The 25,326-nt window shown below is 34.8% G+C and overlaps 1 protein-coding gene across 1 annotated transcript; it reads left to right on the top strand.

The window, feature by feature from the left end:
• The first annotated feature begins 8,868 nt into the window (after positions 1–8,868).
• Positions 8,869–19,950, top strand: LOC123319407. Its single transcript, XM_044906342.1, has 4 exons — positions 8,869–9,092; positions 13,066–13,165; positions 15,210–15,299; positions 19,727–19,950. Exons 1-4 carry the CDS (start codon positions 8,920–8,922, stop codon positions 19,907–19,909), a joined length of 546 nt encoding a protein of 181 aa, XP_044762277.1. The 5' UTR covers positions 8,869–8,919; the 3' UTR covers positions 19,910–19,950.
• Positions 19,951–25,326: the final 5,376 nt, after the last annotated feature.

Genomic DNA, 25,326 nt, shown 5'->3' with positions numbered 1-25,326 from the left:
TTTGGTTCCCGATCTAGGAGGAATTGATTTGGATCTCATTACTAACTAGATGGCGCTCGAGTACTTAATAATACTCAGTAGCTCTGACTATACTCCATTCACTTTTATCTTAGCACTCGGTTGGCCATGGAAATTTGACACATTTCACTCTGTATAGTACGAAAATGTGGGGTTATGAAGCTTATCAATACATTTTTGGGTTTGAAATCAACGCTATGTTGCCCGTTCTACGTAAAAGTTTCTGTTATTACGTATTTTATCACAGTGTCGAATCTCTTCGGAAAATATGTGACGAACATAATTGAAGTTTATACAAACTGATTGAAGGCATACCAAATCCAGTTATTTGCATGGAAATTACAAGAGATCAGTATAATAACATAATATGCACTAGCTTGAGGAGAGTTAATGATCGTTATCTTCTTTGGCTAAAGTTTGAATACGTTACATCAGTTGTAGATTTCAAAAATATTAACCCGAAGATGAAATGCATATGATGCAGTGGTTGGGAATGGGTATCTCCCGAAGGAATTAACAGATAATTACAAGAATGTTAAATTCTTCAACAAAAATCATCTTGCATCAATATAAGTAAAAGGAATTACAGGTTTCTAGTCAAGATGAACTTCAACTTTGAACAAAAATTTCACATGAACAAACAATTAACAGGACAACTGGCGCGTATTTGTGGCTGTTCATCTTAATACATTGATATAATAATAATAATTAGGTATTTATTGGTGCCTTAAGACATTTACAGTGTAAAGGACAAGTTAAATGAAAAATAGAAAAATCAATTTTCGGGAACTTATTCTACGATGACATTCATCGAGAATCCTGTAGTAAACTTTTCTCATTAATTAACTCAAACATAAAATTCTCAAATGCCACCACTTTTTTGGGTCTCCCAATAGAAGGAAATTCTTTGTCATCCTCTTCATTCACAATCTTTCTGATTGTGGAAATATTCAGCTGAAATATAAGTCGTTTAGCTTCCGATGAAACATTATATAAATTTTTTTACATTGAATATGCTCTCTACCGTCTGACGTATCGAGGATTTTAGAATATCAGGGTATAACTATTTGAATGAGCGGACCTGAATTCTAAATGGCACTTTCCGAAACCATGTCTCTTTTTTCGATCACTTTCGGCATTTTCGTATTAAAAATTGATATGAGTTGTGGCAACGGCGTTATGACATTAACGACATTTCATGAGTGCCAACCTTACTCCATTCTAGTTACAAAAACTTGAGAAAATTATTTCATGGCCAACCGACTGCTAAAATAAATGTGAATGGAGTATAGAATTTGATCCGGGTTCCTTCAATTCAAAGCGTTTTTCATCGGAGAGGAAGTTGTTTCTCTACGTGGTCAAATGAGTCCGAAGCCATGGTCAGCATCTACTTTCCTCGATTGGCCCTTTTTTTTGTGTAGCAGGAGGAAAATCCGCAAGTCAGACGAACCACTCTCTCCTGAGGGGGAACAAGTATGGGGATTCTCACTTTCCTGAGCTCAAGACCCACTAAAAACCCTTAACTGCTTCTTGAATATTGGTTCCGGGCATTTGCCTATAAACCGTTCATCTCTTAGTCGGTTTTCTTCTCGCACACTATTGTGCTGGAATTTATGTGTTTATCCCCTATTCGATAACACTTTATTGGATTTTTCAATAAGTTTCTGTTCTTATTTGAATCTCTTTTTAATTGATCTTTTGGTCTCCTTCGGTGAATTCCCATACTCCTTTTGTCTTCCTCTGGGTCGTAGTCCACTAGTCTCCTGAGTTCTTGATTCGGATGGTTTTTAGCTGTTTCGAATTATTTCTCTGCTTTTCTAATCATGAATTCCATTATGGTTTCCCATTTTAGGTCCCGATAAATCAGTCTATTCCTGACAAACCAAGGTGCATCGCACCAGCTTGTTTTCAGTGACCTGAATTCTTATGATATGGCTCTTTGCCACGAAATCCCAGGCAACTGATCCATAAGTCAGTTGAGGCCTAGCAGCGGCTTCAATAATCGAATATTAAGGTGTATAGAAAGAGTTGAAAAATGTTGAACGAAATAAAAGGTCGGAGAAGGTGACTCTACTGAAAAGTAGTGATGCCCAAGAGACCAACGATTAGTGCAAAATTTGAAATCAGTCTGTTTATTAGTTCTAGCTCTATTGTTTTTTGAAATTTCATTCAATATCTGATTATCTTCCTGTATATCCTAAACGAAGGCCCTCAGGCCATTGAAACTTCCTTATAATAGTTCACCTTGATGGCCTTAGTTGATAATTTCCGTTTGTCGCATTCTTCCCGGGACAGTTTTTTAGTGAAATGTTTTACTGTGATGAATTGTCTTTCTATTCAAACATATACCTCTGAAAAATATCTGCGTTATGTTTGGTACATAGAAAAACTCAAAAAAGTTCTTGAAAGGATGGCTAAAATGTCTCATTTTAATTTTTTCCGTTGGTTCAATTAAAATCCTCCGTATTTACGTTAAGAATTTTTCTTGCGTATTTTTTTTATTCAAACGAGGAATATAACACACCTAATATGAAACAGATTCAATGCATCTTTCCTTAAATTTTCGGATTGATATTTTTTCGGAGAAAATTTTTTTAGCAAACTTTGTGCTTTTTTGAAACTGTAAATATCTTACAAATTTCACAGATTGTGCAGAATTCCGTACGAAACGGAAGGAAGTTTCTACCCAAGAGGAGCAGATTATCGTAGCTAGATTGGTTCTCAAGCAACAAATCGATTTCTTCGGAATTACAGAATATATGGATTTTCGAGATTACAAGAATATACAACCAAAAATATTTAATGGATTCTTGAAACTATTCATATTTTTTTTGTTTGTATTGGTAATTTTTGGCTATGGATTAATTCAATTCATACTTAAAGCTTCTGAAGGTGAGTATGAAAATAATTTCATGTAAGTATAATCAGTTCAAATAGTCTTATAAACTTTCAAACGATTTCATGGTTATTTGATAATGGTCAAAAACAGAAAGGCCAAAATTTCAAATGTTTCTGCGAATAGCAAATAAATTTTTTACCAGTCTTGGGGTCTTAGTAACACATTTGAAACACGCGATAGCGCTCACTTCACTTTAGTCGTTTCGTTTTCTATCTTCCTAACTCTATAATCTTTACATTAATCCAAACAATGATATCACACTTACCGAATAAAGGCTGTAATGAATCCCAGTTTTCTGAGAAAATTAGAGTTCATTTTAGTGCATTCCTTTCATTCCACATTTTCGCCTTTGAAAATATTTAATTCTCAAATATTCAGTACATTCATTTCGATAGGCAGAGTAAATGTAAAAAAACCGTTTATCTGTGTTTAACGTTGTTTTTCTTGCATGCCGTTGAAGATTTTGGCGTTTTTCTTATGTTGATATGCGATAAACCGGAGCAGACGACGTTTTTCACTCTTGTGGCATTTTGGAATTTTCAGATTTTTAACTTGTGGGGGGATTTGCGTATGAAAGCAGATTTTTCCCCGCGACGGCCTCTTTTACTCTTTAGTCTCTTTTGTCACTTGACTCTCTTTTCTCTTGTCTCTGCGATTGTGTGCCCGACGAGACGATCAGCGAATTTAGAATAAATTTTGTGTTACGAAGGTAGTGCTCTTAAAAATTAATTTTTATTTTTGTTTTTTTTCCGCGAGTGCCTTGAAATAAAGGAGGTAGGTCCCCGTCTATACCGTTCTTTATTAGACCTACACCGGTTACTTCTTTGACACTGCTGTACTGTATCGCTTTCTGTTATCTTGTGCCGTACTTTGCCCTGTTTTGCGAGTCTGACTTTTCCCTTCGCTATCAGTCATGGTGCGTAAGCCCTTGGGGTAGTGAAGAGGAAGTCCCGTCAACCCCCCTGTTCGCGTTCCCGCGTCATAAGTGTTGGAATAGAAATCTCTTCTTTTCTATCAGTCATGGTGCGTAAGCTCTTGGGGTAGAGAATAAGAGGTACCGCTCGTCCTCAGTGAAATCCCGTAGTTGCGCTCAAAATAGACCTTTTCTTCGCTATCAGTCATGGAACGTAGCCCTTGGGATAGCGAATAAAAGTCTCGAGTAGATCCGCCCTGGTTGTGTTTCTTTCAGTTCTGGAGAAATACAATTAATTACATCCCGATACCGTATAGCAAGTCATTTCACTTCGCAGGGTCATCCTTAGTATCCATTTCGTCAGTTCTGGTTGGCGCATTTTATTGAACAACCTTTGATTTTTCACTGTACCCGGTATAAAATTTATAAAGTGCTCGTGATCGGATCGAATTTCCCGAATGTATGCTTGCTGATCGATGCGCTCATATTTCATACCTACACATATTTCCGTTGCTTATATAATCAGTTTCCGAAGGTGTGAATAAACTGGTACATAATTTGCTTTTGACTACTTCGTTATCGCTACCACCCTAGATAACAGCGAACTCTGTCTCCGACGAGTAGCTACTCTGGTAGGTTTGCTATTCTTCCTAGTGAAAAGAATAGCTGGCGCTCGAGATAAGTTTTCTCCGAGGAAAACACGTTACAAGGCATGACATTTCATAACCATTACGGTAGCGACAACTATACTCACTATTGAATGAGTCATCTGTCAGTTCTTGTTTTTCTTCAGTTTCAAAATTTTTGTCGGCCTTTTACAGTTTTTCCATTGGTAAAGTTTCGACGTTCAACACTACTTAACGATTAATTGTTGAGAGCAAAAGTGATACCAATCTTCAACTATATTGCACAGAACAATCACTCAATCTTAACATGATTTGATTTATAGATGAAAAGTTGAAGCAATATAAAATAATAGCTATGTTTAGCCTGTCCGAATTTTACGAACCTCCAACACAAATATTGGCGTACTTTCTACAATCGGAAAACATGGTGAAACTCACGAGTACACTTACGGATACATGCAAAGGGATAGCACGACCTTCGAGGGATTTTTACAAATTACTAACTCTCAAGAGAATTTTATTCAAACGATGCTTCCGTTTTATCTCAGTGTTATCCATGCTTGTTCACATTTGGGAGCGAACTACCTGTTCCGATAGAGATCTCAGATTTGTTTGTGGACTCTATGTGCCTGTATGGATTCCCATAGAAACCAACTACTTTCCAGGTGAGTCGACATAAGGTCAAAATGTCCTTTACAAAAATAAAGGTAACAACTTGAATATATTCACCAAACACATACACGTAATACACACATAACCCGAATATGTCTTATCAGACATATTCGGCTCCCCAACTATTCAATAGGGAAATTCGGGATTTACTCGAGCGTGTCAGATTAATATAAGTGGACATACCTTGGACCCTGTGGAGTACCTCTATCAAAAATTAGACCTGTATATATGGGGTAATTGTCTGGGACAGCCTGTCAGAAAAGTAAAAAAAAAAACGATCATTGTACATACTCGAGCGTGTCAGATTAAGATATATGTGGTGAATTACATGGTGAAAAGTATATATTCTCTTAATCTGATAATTTAAGCGCGTCGAAAATGTGTGGGAGGGCGCCAAAGTTGCAAAAAAAAACGTCATTCTTGAGCGCGGTGGCGTTTTTTCTTATTTTGAAGCTAATAATTCGAAAATAACGGGAAATATATAATCTGACAGATTTAGCAAGCCGAAACAATAAGAATTGGCCATAAAGGTCACAAAAATGAGTTTTTTTGATTTTTTTCCTCTCCTCCTTTTTCGCATTCATTATTGAAGTTGTAGAGCATAACATTTTCTACAATTTTTTCTACGTTCAAACGTTTTTGAGATATACGGCGATTAATGCGAGGTGTTAAGCAATACATGCTGGAGCGAAAATTCACTCGTTGGAAAATAGTACATTCTAAGGTTCAGTCAAAGACTAATTTCCAAATTGTCATCATAGAAATACCTTGTCATTTTGACAATTGGATAAATGTAGATTAGACTGGGATTCTACATTGACCTTGCCCTTTCGCATGTGTGGCTAATCACCTCGCCCTTATCGCCCTCTGACTCGAGAACAGTTGAGAGTATGTAAAATTGGTCAGACAAAAGTTGTGTAGAATTTTATTATCTACAACTTTCATAATGAATACAAAAACGATCAGAGGTACAGGCAGGAAAATATTCGGCAAAAAAGCATTTTTACCCCCTCTGATTAGTGTCAGATTAATGTTTCAACATGTCTACGAGATTAATCATCTGTATGAAAATCTGACACGCTCGGTATCTACAGGTAACGATTTTTTTTTACATTTTCAAAAGACCGCTGTGACCTTGCGTCACGTCCAAATTGTCAGTCCCTCGAAAAGTAGCTTCCTGTGGGTCCAATTAACATATCCTCCAAAAATCTCACACTATGGAATGTTTTTTTTTTACCATTTAAAACTCTTCCGTAAGGCCAGTGCCACCGCGCTAACTGTCAGATAAGCATGAATTCATTATCAGAGACACGTAGAGCCTATACAGTATCTTATGGTGGTATTCTGCTTTCATCTGTAAGCCAATCTGTAACTTTTCATAAGCTTACAGAAAAATTGCAATTTTGAACGGATTTTAGTGGTCTGTAGCTAACAGGAATCCGTAACTATTTAAGATAAGTAGTTCAAAAGTGACACTGTCAATAAGATAGTGACAGAAACATTTCCAGAATTGCATTATTTACGAATCTGTCAATCGGAAACTTACAGATCGATCGTACGCTACAGATTCGTAACTTACGAATGAAAAGCAGAATACAACCATTAATCTGTCACGCTCGAGTATGTACACCTGACGATTTTTTTTTACATCTTTGAGACCCCGCAGAAGCTTTCCCCACCGCTGAAAGTGCATACATCATAGAACCTTTTTTACTTTCTACCATCTAATCTTCAAAATCCACTTGGTCTCCACGACGCTCGAGTAAATCCCGATTCAGCATCGTCGGCTCCCTAACTATAATAAATAGCTCTCTCAACGAATAGTAATGATGCGAAGCGACAAGCAATGTACTTAAATACATAACTGATTCTTCAAAAAGGTTTTCTCGTACAACCAAGTCTTTCAGGTATTGTGTATAAATTACATGGTGCTCATAACTTTTTCCCTATAATCAAAAACAAATTATGATAACCTCAAACATAGAGCAGGTGGGACCGCGTGAAATTGGAAGAACAAATTCTGAAACCAAGCTAAATATTTAGTACTCAATTTGTTCTAATTTCAAAAACATTCTGATGACAAAATTTAGTTCTCAATTCGGTTGAAATTACTTCAATATCTCAAATAGATATTTGTTTATTCGCATTCATAACTTTTGGTGCCAAGATCATACTCGGCACCAACACTTTCTCGTTTCGAAAAAATTTCAATGCCATTATTTAGTACCGAATTTGTTCCAATTTATTGTGTTCAAATTACTTCAATATCATTTTTGGTTTTCCAGCAATTCGCTATTGTTTTGTATGTAAGAGTATATAACTAGCAAATGTAGTGCATTCGTAACTGTCACACCAATTAAGACGGGTCCACACCGTTTTAGTGGTCCGTTCAAAAAGAGAAAATAAATGTCTCACGTCAGAAACCACAAATTCATATGGGGTTTCCATTGCGATTCAATTCAATCAGTTCGTCTCCTCGGAAAGTCAAAAACTTTTTTATTCGTCAAACGAAAAAAAAATTAATTTTTTTGAATTTAATTTTTCATTGAAGAACAAATATTCATTTATGTTATTAACTTTCCGAGGTAAATTGATATCTTCTATGAATTTCCTTATGAAAATATTTCTCGAAATGTCTCGCCATTGGCTACAATTCGTATCCTGGTAAGATGATCGGTTCGGATTTTTCTGGCAAATATTTAAACTTTTGTGTAACTGACCTCACCTGTTATCCTTTATGAAGTAGAAAATCAAAGTTAATTATTTCTACTGTAATCGGCTGTACTTTATGTAATCAAAAATTTCTAATTTTTCCACTATTCTAGTGAGGACATAGGTACCTATAACATTCAAATGTTATTAAAATGAAACGAGTTTTCAATCTTTTATAGAAGTGAAATGTATCATGTCAAATTTGGCGAAGAATGCGAAGATAATATAAATGTAGCTATAAATCTAAAAAAAATCATGTTATTTAGGTGGAAGGAACTTACATGAGAAGCACCTATACAATATTTTTTGAGAATTCTTAAAGGCAAAAAATATACATGATGATCCATTTGAAATATCAAAATTCATTGTTATTCCGGAAAAAGGAAGGATTTGACGAAAATGTCAATACCACAATAATATCGGCCATATTAACAAGATCCTATGCTATTTTCGAGATGATTGAGGCTTTCCATACTCACTCTTTTGTATAAGTATAAAAAAAAAATAAATATAGAATAGTTATGAAGGAAAACAGATTGCAGTTCTCAGGAATACTCTCGGTTGAAAACGAAGAAGCTATTGCTGTAATAAAAGAATATGTGGACATGAAAATGAAAAGAAAAAGTTTTCTTGATTGGTTTTTCGGAATTTCATATTACGAGTATATATCATTTTTATCACCCCATAATTTTTGATGTGAATGTTCTTTTTTTAAATATTATAGGTATATAAACCAATTTCGAGTTGTATTTTGTATCTGATTTATTCTTGTGTAGTTGTTCCCTTTTTTCAATTTTTGATTCATTCGTTATAATTCAATTGATTTAACTAATAATTTATCAATAAAATTTGTGTTTGTTTTGAGAAAACCGAAATCTCATTGAAAAAATTGTTTTGCAGAAAATATCAAAGGTAGAGGGGGGCCCCACATGTTTTCTATCGTAGGGCCCCGGAAATCGTCAGTCCGCCACTGATCCAATTCCGTTTACTGCAAGTTGCATGAAAAATAAATCATAGAGTTTTTTTCAGTGAGAGAAATAATTCAAATTGTGGAAATATTGATAACATACCGTCTAGTGATGATAACAGTGCACCAATCTATTGATACATATTTTCTGGCTGAACTTTTTGAATATAAAAGTTTAGAGTTGATAAAACTAATGCAGAGAACTTCATTGAGTCGACGGCAGAGTTTGGAAATTGTGAAACAAAACTTTCACGATATTGTGGTTTATCAACAAGAACTTTACGAGTAAGTTGTCCAATTATTTTTATTTTTTTATTGTTAGGGTTCCCCATAATAGACTAAGCATTTTATTTTATTAATATATCCCCTACGAGATAACTAAATAAGTTGTTCTCTGTAGGGATATCTTCTGTATTCTTAGGGATTCAATTTTATTATCAATCAAGTACTCGCCTGTCACAAATAAGTTTCAATTTAATAATTTCGTTGAACATTAGAAAGAGAAAAACTGAATCTCATACCAGCAGAGCGACTCGGATTCAGAAACACCCTCTCAACAGAGCAGCAATTACTTAGACTAAGATGTCTAAAACACTGGTGTGTGCACTTGTCACTTTTTGCATGCATCAACATTTCAGAAAATCGGGGATATGGGATCAGTTTCGTAGCGGCGCCACCATGTCATTTGCTTAGGTCTATCCTTGTTCTGCCAAAGGAAGTCCAATGATACTCTCTCGTTTTATTTTGTTTTGCGTTGACATCGAACATCGATCAACGAATTCAAAATATGAACTGACCCATTTTGTAAGCTGTTAAGGAATATTTGTCACTTACAGTTTAATTTTCGTTGCAAAAATAAATCTGTCAATATTTCAACACCATCGAATGAGGGTTCGAAGAAGTATTTACTATTCTTCTTCAAGATAATTTCCGTTTCACAAATTGAATTCATGAGGGGGGTAATTCAATATGATTTTAATGAAACACAGTTGATTGGTCGAATGTCCAATGTATTCAGTTGACGGAAAGGGAATTTTCACTATATCTACTCAGGAAGAATATTTGACTCGAATAGATTTATGTATTTCTGATTCTCAATACATGATCACAATCCACATTACGTATTTCCAATACAGTTTCTTTGAAATATTGCTGAAGCTGCCATAAAACTTAGCTATATGCGTCCCGAATGTTCGTTCATCTGATTTGGTTCTGCCTCAAATTCCAACAACACCGAATTCTTAGCTGAAGTTCTTGATTCTCCATACAGAAAACTGAACTTACTGAACGACATGTTGAATAAATGAATTTTCTACACCCCTTTCTCGAAACTAATACATTTTCACACACACACAATAATCGCTTATAAATACAATATATTCGTGAGTCGTAGGAAAGTATTCAGATTATTTTCAAATTAAAGATTATACTCTATAATCTTTGTTTTCAAATATCAATCGACAATGCTCTGTCAAATTCTAAACAGCGCTACCTACAGTGGGAAAAAGGAAACTGATCCCATATCCCCACGAAATTAAAAACAAAATCGAATCAGTGAATACACCAGAGTTTTAGACATCTTACTTAGACTCACAGAATTTATAACAGAAAAATTCCAGAATAAAAAAGCAACAGGTATTGTTCTACTAGATGTAGCCAGAGCATTCGACAGAGGAATGAAGGATTGATTTATAAAATGAGATATGTTGGATATTCGATCAAACATGCAAGATGATTAGAAATTATTTAAGTAACAGGAAATTCTACGTGAAATCTCCACAACCATCAGATATGTGGAAGCAGGTTTGCCTCAGGGGTCAGTATTTGGCCACTACTCTACAACATATACATTCACGATATTCCAAAAAATGACACTATACGCTGACGAACCTGGAATCGTAATTTGACATCGCCAGAACAAGAATAAGCTGTTGAAGAAATAAATGATACCAAGGAGTGATATCCGAAAAGGATGAACATGAATACCCTAGCACGATGAATAATTTTTGATACGGTTGTTTAAAGGTGAAACGCGAGCAGTAAAAACCTGTGTTGTGAAAAAAACCTTAGTCACTGCGGCAAAGTCTAACGGCAAGTGCAAACTGGTTGAGCGAGAAGAACCATGCCGATTTGTCTAGTCTGGACGTAACTCGAGATGTTAAGCTATAACAGATACTCCACTCTTTTTGCATTATCCACTGTTGTAAAAATTAAATCAAAGTATTACACAGGCCAACAAAATGAAAAAAAAAATTTGGTGCCGGAAATCTAACATCTGATTTTAGATGTTTTCAATGTGCTGATTCCAAAAATGCCACCAGATTTTTTCTATCAGCTCTAGTTACTGAGATACACGTTACAGGTTAAATGGTATATTTTTTTCTGATAAAGGACAACAAATGTGTTCTTTTACATAACGGTAACAAATATGGCTCAATTCCTATTGGTCATTCTACTACCATGAAGGAAGAATATGAAACAATAGCATTAGTTTTGAGAAAAATTAAATACGAAGAACAATTTGTGTTGATTTAAAAATGATTAACTTCCTCCTTGGACAGCAGAGTGGTTATACAAAATATCCTTGTTTTTTGTGCCTTTGGGACAGCAGAGCTAAAAATGAGCACTGGGTTAACAAAAATTGGCCTTCAAGAGATGTCATGATTCAAGGAATACAAAACGTGATCAACGAACCTTTGGTTTCAAGAGAAAAAATCTTACTTCCGCCCTTGCATATCAAGCTAGGCCTAATGAAGCAATTTGTGAAGGCTTTAAATCGAGATGTAAATTGTTTTGGGTATTTGTCACGTAAATTTCCTGGCATTAGCACGGAAAAACTAAAAGCTGGTATATTTGATGGTCCTCAACTAAGGCAACTTGAAAGATCCACAATTCACCACATCAATGAACGAGACTGAATCTAACGCTTGGAGTTCATTTGTTCAAGTAGCACAAAATTTTCTTGGCAATCATAAAGCAGAGAATTACGTAGAATTAGTGGAAACTATGCTTTCAAATTTTAATATTCTAGGCTGTAACATGAGTATAAAAGTTCACTACCTCCACAGCCACCTAGATCGTTTTCCAGAAAACTTAGGTGATTGTAGTGAAGAACAGGGGGAAAGATTCCATCAGGATATTAAAACTATGGAAGATCGTTATCAAGGACGATGGGATAGCCACATGATGGCGGACTACTGCTGGAGCCTTCAGCGAGACTGCCCTAGTAAACTCCATTCTAGAAAATCGTATAAAAGAAAATTTGTATGTGATTAGTGACTAATGTAATTATGTAAATTAAGTTTTTGCAATAAATACTTAAATCCATGTGTCTTTGTTTTTTTTAACTGTCAATAGTAATATTATATATTATAACAGTTATAACGTAAATTATATGCACAATTTTTTAGAAAAATCTCAAAAACTAGATCTGATAGACAAAATCTGAGAACTTTTTCACATTCTGCATCCAAAAATTACTCAGGAACAGTTGAAAAATCGCAGGCACCAAAATGTGTGTTGGCCTGTGTTATTATTATTATTATTATTTACTTCTTTCATGGAAGTATTGAATTCAGTGAACGTTGAAATAATAAACTGTATGGGGGTTGATCTTCACACAAGAGTGTGACAAGTTGGAAATTTGCGATTTTGGGATACCTCCATTTTTGAGTTCCAAATTATGAAAATAAACTATTGTAACACTGAGTTACATATGTGTTTTAGTGATTAAAAGATCAGTTAGTAAAAAACTTATCCATAGTTGAATTATTAGAATATTTTTAAACTCGATTTTCTCGGAACTTGAATTTTTCACTTGTCTCACTGTTGCTCTGAGGCGACGATATATAATTTCATATCATATCATATTATCCTGGTTCTCCGTAGGTATCGAAGTACCCCTCAGAAGCTCCATGAGCTTGTGCGAGTTCGGAGAACCAGTTGTGTTCTGTGTAGGCTTTGTTACTGTGTCCTTAGGCACAGCACTGTTAATTTTAATTCAACAGTGCAAATGATGGCACGTTCCCTTATCGACTAGAAAATTTCTTCTCTAGCCCGGGATCGAAGGCAGTACCTGCGGTATACTGAACCAACGCTTTAACCACCAAACCACGCACATTATAAGTATTATATCTGACAGGCAAGATTTTGTATTTTCCTTTACAAAAAAAATGCTATCAAATCATTTTCTTGCAAGTAATTAGTCAGCAGGATTTTCAAGAAACATTTATGCAAATCCGTGAACGTTTTGTTACAGGTGTTTCAGATTGATAAGGGATATAATAGGTGGAATAATAGCACCAGGAGTAACGGTGTTTATACCAGCCGCTGCGACTGTCTCAGTAGCTTTCATGAGGGTGAGTAACACATCGTCCTTTCGTAAAGTTGTCGAAAAGTTCGATCCGTCATAATAATTCAACTAACTGTCAAGTACGAATCAGTTGTGAGCTGTAAAATTCCCAAAATTTTCCAATCTTTCACACAAAATTGAAGAGAAAATTTTCTTATCCTTTATACATGGTAGGAATTTATTTATTCATTTTTATTTTTTATTTATTGATTCGGGACACAAACAGGACGAACCCAAAGCAGTGTCCACAATGAACATCAAGCCCTAAACTGAACACATAAATCGATGATTAAACAGAAAATGATATGTACAAAACAGTGAGGTATACATAAGGATTCATGCCGTGGAATTTTCAAGAGTAACAAAATGCTAACTATCTTTGCTATATATGCCCAAGAATGTCTTATGTCTTCTATTTCTGCATAAAAACCAGGAACTCTTTTCTGAACACTACAACCCACATAAACTAAATCACAACATAAGAAACAGCAACTATATATATCCTAAAGTACATCTAACGAAGACCCAAAAACAAGTAGAATATAGATGTTTGAAATTTTTTAATTCCTTACCAGCCAATATACAAAAAGAAAAAGACTTCAAGAAATACAAAAAAGCTGTACATGAATATTTGGTGCAAATTGAGCCTTACAAACTAAATAATGTTTTGTAGATAATATAATGTAGGTATTGACAATGTTTCATTTGTAATTTGTCTTGTACAAAATTATCTGAAATAAAGCAGTTCATTATTATTATTATAATATCTGTTAAAGAATGTGTGGAGCTGGTGGAAGCTGGAGTTGTAGTACATAGATATATTTACTTATTATTGAAAGTAGCGTAGCACTGACATGGCACATACATGACTAAGGAGATGCAAAATTTTCAGATATCCCACATCTGAGTGAAGTATAAGTTGCGTGAAATATGTCGTTCTCAGTTCATGTCTGAAAATTTTGCATGTCAGTGCTACGCTACTTTGGTTGGCGCTCCCACTAACGATCATAATTTTTATGCAATTCGTCTCTTCTCAATTCACACGCTAGATACCTACTACGAAAATCAATGCGACATATAAATAAAATAATTATTTGGGTAGCTGCTGAATACTTCTATGTTAGATTACCCATGACAATAATGTATTAATAGGAAATTAACCAATTGAAGGGTTCATTAACGGCTAATTTCGTGTACGTTAAACAGTGCTATTATTAGAAGGTCGGCGGAAAATATTTTTTTTTGCATTTATTTCGTTTGATCTCCTTCGTTCTGATTCATCTGGAAATTGGAAAAAAACGAATAGGTTCATTATCGAATAATTTAATATTCTGAAGGCAGTTAGGAATTTTCGCCTCATATAAATGTTTTTTACTTGAGAATTTCAAAAAATCCATCGTTCGAATTCATTTAATCATTTAACGTCAAAGATGAAAACAAACTAACCAATAACCTGATCGTCATTTTCAAATTTCTGATTCGCGCATGCGTGTTAATGTGTATACAGATTACTCTGACGTGATGACTTGGAACCACGCCATAATTCGCCTGATTCAAAAATCTTACATACGATTTTGTGCGGATGCGGAAGCGTTCGAATTGTGCTGACTTGAGGTGGGACGTGTTTTGCCTTATCACGTCAGAACAATTTCAAAGCTCCAGCAGAAAATCGTATGTTTGATAACGTATATATTAATAACATCTTCCTCTGTTTTTTATGTCACTGGGTAGAAAAAACATTTTTGGCAAATTCTCAATAATAACTCATTTATGAATGCAGGTTGTTCTAGCAAGTCCGTGCGGAATCCATCTTTCCTATTTCAATTTTTGCATTTCTGAAATAGAACAATAACTAGGTATAGGACGAAAAATTGCATTGACTATTTATCCGTGTCTTCATATGAGGTAGAACGAAGAAACAAATTCATTCTGCCCTTCAAAGCTCATCCAAAAATTTTCGTAGTAATAAATATTTTGATCATTAAAACAATGTTTCCATGTCTTACAAGTGAAACAGGATTTTTAGAATAACTTTATTTTTTATTTTCTAGGATTTCAATATCGCCTACTTACAAGTGTTTGTATTAACTATTATTTTATGCTACCTCTGCGTGGATTCCATTCAGAGAATTACAGATTTGGTGAGTATCAAGTGAAATGAAGTTTATTGCAATGTTTGATTGAATAAACAATTCAGGATAAATATGAGGTCTTATAATTATATAATTTATACAGGCTGGGCAGCTGGGCCATCCATAACTTTCCACACCGAATTTTGAGCTTTGGGATGGAATAACGAAAAAACGCTCAGACAGGTCAAATTTTGTTGAAAGGGGTACAAATAAGGATGTTCGAATGAGTTTGATATCACTACCCCCCTAGCCGCAACCCCTAACTGCTCTCATTTTTGAATAGGGAAAAGGAGTCTAGCAGCACATTGTTGGAAAGGCAATTCAAATTCTTGCATAAGTGTATTTTTTTTCATCGCTTTATTATTATACAGAGTGACTCAGTATTCCATCAATAACTTTCACATGCCGAATTTGGATCTTTGATGATATTTGTGCTAAGGCTCGAAAGACATCTCAAGATCATTCCGTTATTGTGATCCTGGAGTATGCAGCAACATATACAAGATCTATGTCCTCCCTCTTCTAGAATATGCCGGTTCAGTCTGGTGTCCCACTCTTAAAGGTGATGTTGAGTTGTTGGAGTCGGTTCAGCCCTGGGCCACCCGTATACCATATGGACTTGTTAGACCTGCTTTTGATGACCGCTTGAGGATCATAAATTTGCCGAGATTCTCTGACCGCAGGGATACAGTTGATCTAATTTTCACAAACAGGGTCTTGCACAGGAGCCTTGAACTTGATTTATCTGAGCTATATACAATCAACCATAACCACCTGAGAGGACATAATTTGAAGCTCCGCAAGGAAAATTTCCGGACAACACCAAGACAGCACTTTCTTACCAACCGAGTTTTCCAAGGTTGGAATGCGTTGCCAAATGAAGTAGTGAACTCACCCTAATGTATTCAAGAATCGATTACATCTTCTTAGATTATGTGATGTCTAATAGTGTGAAATGGGTTAATTCTTTCGTGATTGCGTAAATTTCGATTGAGTTTGTTGGTGCATAGTGAGAGCATAACCTTTTTTTTTCTTCACGTTTCGATTGATCATTTAGAATTTTGTGTTCATTTTTGTTAAATATATATTCTGAGTCTTTTATAGGTTTACTTCCTCGGCTCTTTTCTGTAAATAAATAAAAAATAAATAAAATAAAATATTGGTATAATAGATATATACAGACTATATACTTAATAATAATCATACATAATCAAATCTATGATGGAGACCTCATGCTACACTAGCACTTTTATTGACGAATGCACACGCGATGGCCCTCATTACTTCCAAATGGGTCAGACAGTCATATTCGTGATATGAATGGAAGTTATTATTTGGACCAAGAAAATAAGATCAGTAAAATTATTGTTGATCTTGGTCATAGACATATAGACATGCCTTCCCTTTATATCTATGCATGAAATACTGTCATAAAAAGTGACAGAGAGAAACGCACGTCGGGAATGCAGTTGTCTCTTTCTAGAATATTGATTGGTCCACACTCACCTCTATGTGAACAAAAAAGAGATGGTAAATGCCCGACCATCATTTCTCTCTTTCTATAAAAAAAGCCAATTTCATGCTGACATTGCTCAGTCCATGTCTCTATGTCTATGATCTTGGTTTAATCAGTGCCTAACCTGTATCCACACCCACAGAGCACCACAAATTGAATAAAGATTCGGAATTGCTACTAAACAACAAGGCGTACAGTAAAACAGTGGGGGTTTCACATCAAGAGAATACAGGCCACTAAGAATAAACTCCTTAGAATGGCGATGGATGTACCCTGATTTGTTAGGAACAAACAAATTTACAAGGACTTGGAATGAATTTATGAAGAGAAAGACGGAAAGGATATTCGACAAAGCCAAACAACATCCAAATGAGGAACTACGAAGATTAATCGACTACGATCCAACAGAAGAAGCTAGAAGGTCAAGAACCTACTACCGGAGACCGAGAGATCAGTTAAGGATTTAAAATAACCAAAAAAGAGCATACAACTATCAACACGACTATGATCGTGTGAGAGTCCAGAATCCATAAGAGTCAACTGGTTAATAGGCAAAATATCCAGAACCTATGAAGAAGCAGTTTAGGGTTTTTAGTGAGTCTCGAGCTCAGGAGAGTGAGAATCCCCACACTTGTTCCTCCTCAGGAGGGGGTGTGTTCGTCTGTCTTGCAGATTTTCCCCCTGCTACACCAAAAAAAAAAGTGGGGGTTTTGTTGTATTTATTAATCATGACTAGACCAGACATTGCATTGTAATTTTTTTATTTGTTTCTCATTTGTAAACGTCAGTTTCCAAAAACACAATATTAATCAAGAAAGTTTATTTTATCAAGTCACTAACTTGTGAAACGACAGTTATAACTTGCAAAATTTTTACAAGTTAGTAGTATTATTCACATTAGAAAATTTTGTTTTATCGTCATATATGTTGAAAATCATGGTACAATTGTTATTTTCAGTAACACAGATTTTTGATGATGAAAGAGTTGATACTGATGATGATGATGAACCATCTGTTGACTCAGAAACTGCTGATCTCGAGGACTGCAGAACATTTGTACTCTCCTTACTACCAAATAATTTGCTAGACATTTCGATTTTTTCTTGACCGAATCATCGACATAACTCATCGCAATTTCGGTGCTCTTCCACCCTCCTGCACGCTTTAGTGCTAAAATATCTCCACCCGAATCCGCAACCATAGTGGCTCCAGTTCTGCGAAAAGAGTGGCCGATGTATAACTCTGGGTCTTTTAAACCTAAATATTTCGCTATTTGCTTTGGGACACCACCAATAGTGTGCTGGCCAGCATTAAGGGAAATGCACTTTCCATGTCGGTATGTCAAAAAAAATCTTAGGCTTTCTCTTCCAGGAGGCCGAAGATTTACATATTTTCTGTATAACATGCAGGGCTGGAAGCTGCAGCCATCATCGGTTATGCTGAATCTTCTTGTTGTTAAATTTTTTGTTCGCCGCAATGTCACAATAACGTATTTTCCCATATCTTCTACATCATTCATGTTTAAGGAGAGAATTTCGTCACATCGACAACATCCAAAAATCCCAAATTTTGTTCCAATTTTCGCCAGCAACCACTGGTCATCAGGAGCATGTAAAAGAAATTGTTCAGCCATTTATTTGCTTAATACCTTGGCCTTTTTTGGCGTATAACGCTCATTTTTTCGTTTCAGAAACGCTATTACCTTTTGAAATCAGCAAATGACAACTAAACGTCATATTTTTCAATAAATTTTTTAAGGAAAACAAACCTGCGAACAGCGGCATTTTCTTTCATTTCCAAGCAGCTTTTCAGCATAGACCATTTTGCCCATACAGTATTAGGGCTGAATCTAGCTGATAGTTGATTCAAGTAGACCAACAAAACACCTTCAGTTACCCCAATCACACTATTTTTGTTTTGCCACTTTTTGAAGTCGTCGTATTCTCGCTCGTACTTTGAAGCTGATTTTGCAGGTAATAAACTTGAAGCTGCTGGCTGCCTCAATAATTTCTTTTGGTACATTCATTTTCGCTTTTGCCAAAACAAATGTAAAGAAAAATAAACAGACATGTTCATGGCAACGCTTCCATAGCTTACGACATTTGCGACAAATTATTGAGATTTCTTGGAATTTATCTAACTTTTTACAAATGAGAAACAAATAAAATATAAAACAATACACGCAAGGTAACCGGTTTTACTGGCTCGAGGAGGTAACTGACTCGCCTGCGGCTCGTCCTCCATTCGCCAGTAAAAACCCTCTTGCCTTACCAGTAATGTTATATACTATAACATGCACAGTGAGTCAACCTCGTCAAATAGATTGGGAAACAAGAAATTTCAAACTGAAACCGAGTGTCGTTACAGATTCGATTCTACGGGAATTGGGCAGGGGATGTGTCCGATATACATTGATTTTTATTTTGGGAGAGAATTCGATTATCCGGACAAATAAAAAGCAAACGTCAGTGGCATTATCTTCAACACTGAATATATAACAGCAGCTTTGGAAAGCCAAGACGTTATTTGGTTGAGACAACTGATAACAGATTTTGATGATATGTGTTGTGAAAGAGCAACTTATATATTTGAAGATAATCAGGGATGCATAAAATTGACCGAAGCGATCAACGTCTAGGGCCAAACATATTGATGTCCGTTATCATCATGTGAGAGACCTTAAAAAAAAATTAAATAAATCAATTCAAATGTTGCCATTCTTCAGATATGATCGCCGATAGACATAAATTGAACTTTTTATACTCTAGTATCAAAAATTAAGAACAGAAAGTCATTCAGTATGGATGAAATACCGGCCTTTTTAATAAAAAAGTTCTACACATAATTATAAAACTCACCTAGTAAATATGTCATTCGAATATAGTGTTGAATTTTTACGTTCTTTTTGATCTTGTTCTAGGGTGAAATTATTCAAGAGACTGCTTATGGCATGGATTGGTATGAAATGGATAAGAAGATGAATAATGAATTCATTATTTTCCTTATGAAACTTCAATTGCCTCTTGAGATCAAGTCATTTTGGTTCGTTATGCAGAAGCCTTTATATCTCTCGGTAACTTTCTTCTTGCTAATGATTTTTTAATAATTTTTGCTATTGCCGTGTGTTTTTATCTACTTCTCCGCACTCATTTAGGTTTCGAAAGCGTCACTTCTACCATTGGCGGAAAATGATTTTTTCTACAAGCTTGCACGTTCTATTCTATTCGTGCACGTATTTCAAATCGTAAAGAGTCACTTTCCCGCACCCAAATGTTAAAGAGTAAATTAAATTCTGTCATGTCTCTATGCACCGAACGCTAATGATGAGATAGCCATGGTAACGACATGAAGAATTACGTCATAATAAATGAATTGATCAAATCAAATTTGATCTGTTTCTGAAAATCGATATATTTATATGCATAATTCAAGCGCTTGTAGAAAAAAATAAAAAAAACTTTTTCCTACTAGCGTTTCGAAAGTATTACTTTCCACACGTATTGACATTTGGAAAGTAGAACTTTTCCGCACGCAAATATTAAAGAGTCGCATCAATCATAAAATTTTGGCATGTCTCTATGTACCAATCATAGAATTCAATCGTTTCTCTATGCGGCTGAACTAAGATCTCTAGAGTTTTAGACATCTTAGGCTGAACGCACAAAAATATTATTTCTTATAACGTCAGTTTCAAAACGATAAGTCAACCTCGTGAAAGTGTTTCATTTAGTTACGCTAGTAGGAAAAATATTGTTCTGAACTCATGTGGAAAGTGCATTTTCCGCACTCGGCAGCGGTCTCTTGCGGAAAAGTATCACTTTACACACTTGTTAGGAAAATAACGAGTTCCTAATTCTTACGTCTTGCCTACACTGAACTACTGCAAGTACCACTTTCATCCCTTAGTAGGAAAATAACTATTTTCCTGGTGCGGAAAAATGATTATTCAGAAACTGAAATGAGCTAAGATAACTGGAGAGAGAAAAGGTCGTAGAGAAAATAATGTTCACAACTGCCCTCGACCGAACGAAACGAAAGTATCACTTTCCGCACTGCTTAGGAAAATAACTATAAATGCTTTATATATTCCTTGTACAAAAGTTATTTGAAAAAGTATGAATAGAAAAACTATACTTCATTCACTTTTATTTTAGCAGTCGGTTGGCCATGGAAATTTGACACATTTCACTCTGTATAGTACGAAAATGTAGGGTTATGACGCTTGTCAAAATATTTTTGGGTTTCAAATCAACGCTATGTTGCCCGTTCTACGTAAAAGTTCCTGTTATTACGTATTTTATCACAATGTCGAATCTCTTCGGAAAATATGTGACGAACGTAATTGAAGTTTATACAAACTGATTGAAGGCATACCAAATCCAATTATTTGCATGGAAAATACAAGGGATCAGTATAATATCATAATATGCACTAGCTTGAGGAGAGTTAATGTTAGTTATCTTCTTTGGCTATAGTTTGAATACGTTATATCAGTTGTAGATTTCAAAAATATTAACCCGAAGATGAAATGCATATGTTGCAGTGGTTGGTAATAGGTGTCTCTCGCAGGAATTAATAGATAATCACAAGAATGTTAAATTCTTCAAGAAAAATCATCTTGCATCAATATAAGTAAAAGGAATTAAAGGAAGTTTCAATCAAGATGAAATGCACCTTTGAACAAAAATTTCACATGAATAAACAATTAACAGGACAACTGGCTCGTATTTGTGGCTTTTCATCCTAATGCAATGATATAATAATAATAATTAGGTATTTATTGGTACCTTAAGACATTTACAATGTATAGGACAAGTCAAATGGAAAATAGAAAAATCAATTTTCGGGAACTTATTCTACGATGGCATTCATCGAAAATCCTGTAGTAAACTTTTCGCATTAATTCACTCAAACATAAAATTCTCAAATGCCACCACTTTTTTGGGTCTCCCAATAGAAGGAAATTCTTTGTCATCCTCTTCATTCGCAATCTTTCTGATTGTGGAAATATTCAGCTGAAATATAAGTCGTTTAGATTCAGATGAAACATTATATAAATTCTCTTACATTGAATATGTTCGCTACCGTCTGACGTATTGTGGATTTTAGAATATCTGGGTATAACTATTTAAATGAGCGGACCTGAATTCTAAATAGCACTTCCTGAAACCCTGTCCCTTTTTTCAATCACTTTCTGCATTTTCGTAATAGAAGTTGATATAAGTTGTAAGTTGTGGCAACGGCGTTATGACATTAACGACATTTTATGAGTGTCAACCTTACTACGTTCTAGTTACAAAAACTTGAGAAAATTATTTCATAGCCAACCGACTGCTAAAATAAATGTGAATGCAGTATAGTAATTGAATTGATAAAAACCATCATGAATCTCATTTAGAATATTTGGTAGAAATAAATTAACCCTTTGTAGCCCAAGGTCATGAAATTTCAAATCACTTTAGCATATGATAGGTTTTAACATATAAAAAAACACGTATTTCTCAAAAATTGAAAAATATTCATTATTATTTATTTATTTGACAATTTAGGGAGTGTAACATTACTGTAACATTGAGTGAAACTAAAAGAAAATACACTTATGAGGTATGGAAGGAAGATGTGTTCCAATGACTGATTACCCTTGGCAATTGAATCAATGACATTATATAAGCTGCACCAATAAACTGCTGGATATCGGTATCGGTAATTTGAAAGGATTGGTTTGGTTTTTTTTTTTGAATTATGTAAAGATTTGTTTGTTCTCTAATAAAAGTTCAATTCTTTTGAAAAAAAAAATATGAATTGGTGTATCAAGCTCCAGTAAATTAGGCGGTAAAGTAGTATTTCTGGTAAATCGTAACTGCTGGTCGTGAAGAACTAGGTTTTGTTCTTCCATTGTAGTTGCCGCTTTTTTTGCCTTTGATTAGTGGAAGCTTTATTCGAATGGCTACCTTGCTGTCCAGGATATGCAGACAAGGGGCCAGCAATAGGCTCACTGCGTTCAGATTTTTCAATAATTGAATCTAGAAGAAGATACTGCTGTATCTTCTTCACAATCAGATAAAAGTTGAACTTTTTTCTTCTAATAACGGCTGAAAATCTGGATCAATAACGCTGTCATCACCAATTTTACATGAATATCCACATACTTTAGTTCCAAATAATATTTCTATCGTCACCCAATGTGACAGAAATGTTACAAACATATAAAAATACGTTTTGCACATAAAAACGCAAAAAGATGCTTTGGTAACAATATATGAACAAAGTCAATCACTTCCCCATAGGTTTCGACGAAAAGAATACAATTTTATACATTTTTAGTATATTTTTATAATATTCAAACTTCCAAAATGTTTTTTCTGGTCACTTTCATCAACTTATGAAATTCAAACCCGCTAAATGCATCAAATTATACCTCCTATGGTTTATATTTGATACTAAAATGTTCGGTGTGGTGTGTTATAATACTGTGATACTGAATTGAATGAACTCAAATGTTGAGTACCTATACATTTTACAAGGATTATTAAGGTTTGTTACAGAAATGTCACACGAGGCTACAAAGGGTTAACACAATCGGAATCAGCACACCATCAATGTATTAACAACTGAAACTTTTGAAATTGGCCAATTTTGTGAACGTTTCTGAGTTAGAGTTAACAGCGCTGGACAGCCCATCAATCTCTTGCTATGATAACTAGAATATACTATAAATTCTCCAGGGTTATAATCGATTCTGATCAAATATTATGTTTATTTTTCAGATGTTGCGTAGCATTTACTCATTCTTCATGATGATGATTCAGATGAACTAAGTCTCCAGGTGACATACTTATCATTCAGAACAATCCACTCATATTCGTTTTGTATAGCATCATCCCAGGAGATTGAGATATTAATCTAAGCGATATCAGTGGCTTCAATGAAAACTGTTTATGACTATTAAAATTCAGAATGTCATTTCACAATATACTCAATAAATTCTTCTTCATCATTTCCTAGTCGTGTGATATGCCACCTACTTGTAGGTACCAATATTGTTTATTTGATAACAGGGTTGAATAAATTTTTATGTTTTACTAAGGCCCGTTTGCATTAGTAGCCCTTAAAAGGAGTACTTTAAGTAAGCGTCGTTTAAAGTTAATGGACGCTTAATTTCATTCCCAGTTGCATGACTGTGGCTTAACAAAATCTTAACTTAGGGTCCCATAAGTTTTTCTATCTAGTGATATTTCAGTTTTTCATTTGGGTGCAGCTTCATACTAGTCCGATAAAGCCATTTCATTGGCTGGCCGCTCACCGATGATTATTGTCATTTCAACCTAACCTAACTTTACTATCCTGTCAGTCAGTAAAGTAATAAGTTACAGTCAAATTATTATATTATCTCTGCTTGATCAAATTTTTTTTACTGAATTTGTTTTCAGAGAAGGATTTTCGGAAACTGGGATTGAATGAGTTAACGTTCGATCTGAAATAATATATAAATGTTGTGAACTATATACAGAGTGTATATAAATAGTTGCGAAAAAAAATTAGGGGGTGATTCCCCTGTGTCATAAAATAAGGTGGGTCTTTCATATGAACTTTTTTTGAGTTCACCTGCTTATTTACAACTCCTGAAATATTATGTTTCCCGAGAATCAGCTTTTAATTTTTTTTAAATAAAAAAGCCGACAAGAATTGAACTGAGCAGACTTTTTATGCGAGCAAGAAGGCACTGAAAACATTTTTGATGGTGTTCTTCTCTTATAGCAAGTGGCCACCTCTAAACCTTCTTTCCATATTCATATTTCACAATGAAAAAATCAATCTTGGATGGCTTTTTCTATTCTTAATAAATGAGGGGCCTGTTCCGATATTGCTGGTTTTACTGGCCAGCAATCGAATAACAATAGAACTCGAACGACTGGGCCAATAGGCATCGTCTCTGAAATACTGACAGTACTGTTCAGGAATATCGGAACAGACGGTAGGTCTCATGAAATATCCTGCTAAAGTTTACGGTATTCGAAAAAAAAAACAATAGGCCTGAGTCGTAGGGGCTGGAATTATTTTCGACCATAAATTCGTCAATTAATCGAATGTCAAGTTGAAATTTTCATTAAAAACTGTTGGTATTTCTATGAGAACTGGTACAAATATCAAATAAATTCAAGAAAACAAACAACTTAAAATTTTTCACATATTAAATACCATATTCAATAGGTAAACGGTAAACGCCGAATGCAATACTTACATCATAAATACGGTAGTAAGAAAGAAATATTCATCGATTGTAACCAAGAAATATAACTTTCGATGAATATTTCCTTCTTGCTATTTGTGTTCATATTGAATATTAAATGTTCAAAGTGACCATCTTCGGCCTTGATACAAGAGTCTAGAAGTTGACGCATAAATAAGGTTACACGGTCGAAAAATCTGGGAGTATTTTGAATAACCCTACCTGAACACTGCGATTTCTTAAGTCTTCCTTATCTTGGACAAGAGTCTTGTAGAGCAATGTTTTCAAAT

Source organism: Coccinella septempunctata, chromosome 8 (genome assembly GCF_907165205.1).
Source record: "Coccinella septempunctata chromosome 8, icCocSept1.1, whole genome shotgun sequence".
NCBI lineage: Eukaryota > Metazoa > Arthropoda > Insecta > Coleoptera > Coccinellidae > Coccinella > Coccinella septempunctata.
Note: the sequence above shows the minus strand (reverse complement) of the source record. Positions and strands in the feature narration are given on the sequence as shown.